Consider the following 4,417-nt stretch of genomic DNA (forward strand, 5'->3'; position numbering starts at 1 on the left):
ATTACAAGTAGTTATAGGGAATTAATGATAATTCATGGGAAATTAACCTTAATAAGTCCTTATTTTCATTTTTAATCCATTTACAAGTAGTTATAGGGAATTAATGATAATTCACGGGAAATTAACCTAAATAAGTCCTTATTTTCATTTTTAATCCATTTACAAGTAGTTATAGGGAATTAATGATAATTCACGGGAAATTAACCTAAATAAGTCCTTATTTTTATTTTTAATCCATTTTACAAGTAGTTATAGGGAATTAGTGATAATTCACGGGAAATTAACCTAAATAAGTCCTTATTTTCATTTTTAATCCATTTACAAGTAGTTATAGGGAATTAATGATAATTCACGGAAAATTAACATAAATGAGTCCTTATTTTCATTTTTAATCCATTTACAAGTAGTTATAAGGAATTAATGATAATTCACGAGAAATTAACCTAAATAAGTCTTTATTTTCATTTTTAATCCATTTACAAGTAGTTATAGGGAATTAATGATAATTCACGGGAAATTAACCTAAATAAGTCCTTATTTTCATTTTTAATCCATTTTACAAATAGTTATAGGGAATTAATGATAATTCACGGGAAATTAACCTAAATAAGTCTTTATTTTCATTTTTAATCCATTTACAAGTAGTTATAGGGAATTAATGATAATTCACGGGAAATTAACCTAAATAAGTCCTTATTTTCATTTTTAATCCATTTTACAAGTAGTTATAGGAAAATATGTAAAGACTGCAATTAAAAACAAGTAAAGAATACCATACTGCATCACCCATCATCTGCTGAGGGTACCAGTCCCGGGGTTGTATGATATCGCCCTCAGGGGGTACACAACGAGCGATCCTCATCTTACTTACCCATCTATACCACTGCATATACTCGGCGAGAGATACAAACCCGCCCTCAACAATCTCCGGCCCGCCCGTAGCCACATAACTCTCCCACTCGGCAACATACTGCTGATGCATAGCAAGACGATGAGGCCGCTGAAAAGAAGACTGTCTCTCCAACCTCAGAACAGTGTGGTCAAACGGATCATCCGGTATATGCTGGCACATCCCAAACTGTCTCAGTACCCTATCAGAATACCGGTACTCAATGATCTCAAATGCCACCAGCGGGATACGACCAAGAGCCATATGACGGCACACCAGATCATTGAGATCATTGAATATTCTCTTTTAAAATATTTATTAAAAAATATTCTCTTTTCCCCGGAAAGAACTTGTGTTAGTGTGTTTTTGAAGGAAATAAAATTAGGTGAAGGGCTGTTTTTGGACTCCTATATTAAATAAATGGAAAATGTTTGTAGTTAATTTTTTTTATTGGGTTGTAATGTAAACCTATTTTATGTGTGTATTTTTTAATTTAAATAAAAAACCGTATAAATAAGACTTTTCTAGCTCCAAAAAGGGTGTCGTGCAATGTGAGTGCAAAATTTTTAGGTGAGGGCATGTTTTGGCACGTGCGTATGTAAATAACCGTAGATTTTTTGGGTTCCAAATTTTTTTGTTGTGTTGTAATGTAAACCTCTTTTTGGGAAAAATTAAATTTTGAATTAAAAATTTATATGACCAACACTTTTGTAGCTTGGAAGATGGTGTCTTGAGCGGCGAGTGCGTAAATGTCAGGGGGCAAATTTGTGCACGGGCATATTTAAATAACTGAAAATTTGTTTAGGTCCATTTTTCTATTGTTTGGTAGGTATGTAAAAAAATTTTGAGTCTGTATGATTAAATATAAAATTTTATTTATTCAAGAAAGGGTGTCATAACGTTAAATGTAAAAACGTTAACTGTTAGATGTAGACACAAAATGAATGTGCAATGAGCATTGGAAACCAAAATATTATGATAGAACAAGTAAATAATAAAATGGAAAACAAGGAAACGGAACCATATTACAAGTAGACTGCTTGTAATAACAGTAGTACATATGTTTGACAACAAGATCACGTGTTTCAGTGTGGGCGCCCTAGGCATTTCTTACTACGCTTGGTGTGACCTTCTTGGTTACATACACTACATTTCTTTCCAGACCGCGGACCATCAATCTCCATTCGGATCCGCACTGATTGTCCCTTATCCCTGCGCTTTTTCTTTAGCTTTTTCAAGGACTCTTCTGGCACTAACTTTCCATACCCCTGCCAAGGTACGGGTAAGTCGTAGTTCCAGTATTGAGTTGGTTCCAACGGATAAATTATTGGCATGTACAAGTCCTGCATTGTTTGGTTCTTATAGAAATTTTTGATTAAATGCTCCCAACTCAATCCATGTGTTATACAACCTTCCATTGCATGGGAGCACAGCATGTGATGGGTTGCCCATTTTCCACATGTGCACGTATGGTCATTGAGGTTGACAACCTGGGTTTTACCTCCCTTTACCTTTCCCTTAGCAGTTGTGTACTGATGTGTTAGTATTTTCATAATCCCGTGGAGATGATGGAAAGTAATAACCGTATGTCCTGTTTCCTTCCTCCGAATTTTTGCTAACATAGAGGCGGAACGTTCACATAACTGTCGCCCCTCTTGTAGACCATCATCCACTATGTTTCGATATTTGTCTACAATTGTGACCGTCTTGTAGAAGAGGTACTCCATCATTGCTGTTACTAGAATAAAACAAGCCCTCCTTATGTTGTCGTTGAATCGCTCAAGCATGTTTGTGATTGTTTGACCGTAGCGAACACCACTATCGTGGGAAAGTGTCCACCTCTCCACGGGTATTGTAGCAAGATATTGTAGGGCAGTGGGGGAAATTTCACCAATCCTTGACATATATGCATCGTGCTTTGAGACTTGTGTGGTTCTTCCAGTTTTCCACATTAATTTTTTTAGTTCACCACCTGGGTGATGACTGCAAAATTTACTTCTTACATGGAGGAGACAGAACATATGGATGCCGAGTGGCTCAGCAAAACCGTTCTGAGGGTCTCGTAGGGTGGAGATAATGCTGGCTGCATGGTCAGAAATGATGCAGACATCGGTCCGTTACTGATAGACATGTCTTCGAAGACGCTGCAAAAACCAAGACCAGTTCTCGTACGTCTCCTCATCAACCAAGCCATAACAGAGAGGGAACGGGTGGTTGTTCGAATCAACATCCATAGAAATAAGCAGCTTGCCCCTATATCTTCCTTTCAAGAATGTCCCATCTATTGAAATCACAGGACGTGCATGTTGCCACCCGTCCATCATTACCTTTAAAGACCAAAAAATTCACTTGCAGACGGACGTGCCCCATTCCTTAGCATGAGGGACAGCATCGATCTCAGCAATGGTTCCAGGATTTGTCTTCATAATGGCTTCCAGGAACATGGGTAGAGCTTGGTATGTTGTAGCCCAACTTTCATACACTTCCTCAATTGCTATTTGGTTCCCTCTCCACGCTTTCTTGTACCCCACTATGTGGTTGTGCTCGTTGTTGATCAGCGGGAGAATAGTTTTAATGGGAATTTCTGGTGTATCTATTACCTGTTTCACATAAAATTGTAAATGTCAAAAAAAATCGGCCTTAATAAGTGGCGTTTGCTAAAAATTTACTTACAAGTGGTTTTACAATCTGCGCAATCATCCTTGTAGATAACTTCTTGTGATCTTTTAACGGCTGATCGACCATGCATTTGTGTTCCTCTCTATTAACATTAATTCGCCAGTACCCGGAATCATGCATGAAAGCAGCCCTCATCCTCCAGTTACACCCCTCAGCCCGGCACTGTACAATGAGTTGTTCTTTGTTACTCCTTGTAGTTTTATATGTACGATCAGTGTTAATATGTGCACGCCTCACTGCTCCCAAGAGTGTTGCTTTGTCACGGTAACACATTCCCTCACCCAGTTCCCCCTTGTCGAGGTCTTCATCAGCATATATATCATTAGGGTTATCTATGATTGGTGGAGTGTATTGCTCTATGCAAAATCATGGAACCCTTGGAACATGATGTTCTTCTCCAACTACCGGAAATGTATTGGAAATTTCTTCATTTCTCTCTGAATGTCCTTCACCATCTTCGGTGGCAGAAGATTCCTCATCATCATCATCGTGAAGGTGAAAGTTCTCCTCACTTGATGAATTGGCTACAACTCCATCTGCCAGCAGGGCTAACCGCTGACCTGAACCTCTTCCCACCACATCACTTTCATAACTAGCCCCCCTTGAAACTCGCCACTGTATTGACTACTTTCCCCTCCATACCCTCTACCATGTTCAGTAGTCCCCCCTCCAGAACCTCCACCATATTGACTACTCCACCCTCCATAACCTCCACCATGTTCAATAGTCCCCCCTCCATACCCCTCACCATATTGACTACTCCCCCCTCCATACCCTGCACCATATAGACTACTCCCCCCTCCATAGCCTCCATGATATTGTATACTCCCCCTCCATACCCTCCAACAT

General features: G+C 39.0%; 1 protein-coding gene across 1 annotated transcript; it reads right to left on the bottom strand.

Moving 5' to 3' along the window:
- Positions 1-1,974: 1,974 nt before the first annotated feature.
- On the bottom strand, positions 1,975-3,210 carry LOC141691174 (uncharacterized). The gene is made up of 2 exons (XM_074495913.1): positions 3,011-3,210; positions 1,975-2,872 (listed from the first exon to the last, which is right to left on the bottom strand). The coding sequence occupies exons 1-2, from the start codon at positions 3,208-3,210 to the stop codon at positions 1,975-1,977; spliced, it is 1,098 nt and encodes a 365-aa protein (XP_074352014.1).
- Between the last annotated feature and the right edge of the window lie 1,207 nt (positions 3,211-4,417).

This window comes from Apium graveolens, chromosome 10 (assembly GCF_009905375.1).
Source record: "Apium graveolens cultivar Ventura chromosome 10, ASM990537v1, whole genome shotgun sequence".
Classification (NCBI taxonomy): domain Eukaryota; kingdom Viridiplantae; phylum Streptophyta; class Magnoliopsida; order Apiales; family Apiaceae; genus Apium; species Apium graveolens.

Coding starts and splice junctions, on each gene's coding strand:
- LOC141691174 (XM_074495913.1), bottom strand. CDS start 3,210: ATGGACGGGTGGCAACATGCACGTCCTGTGATTTCAATAGATGGGACA. Junction 2,873..3,010: donor CTTCGAAGACATGTCTATCA/GTAACGGACCGA, acceptor TAAATTTTGCAG/TCATCACCCAGGTGGTGAAC.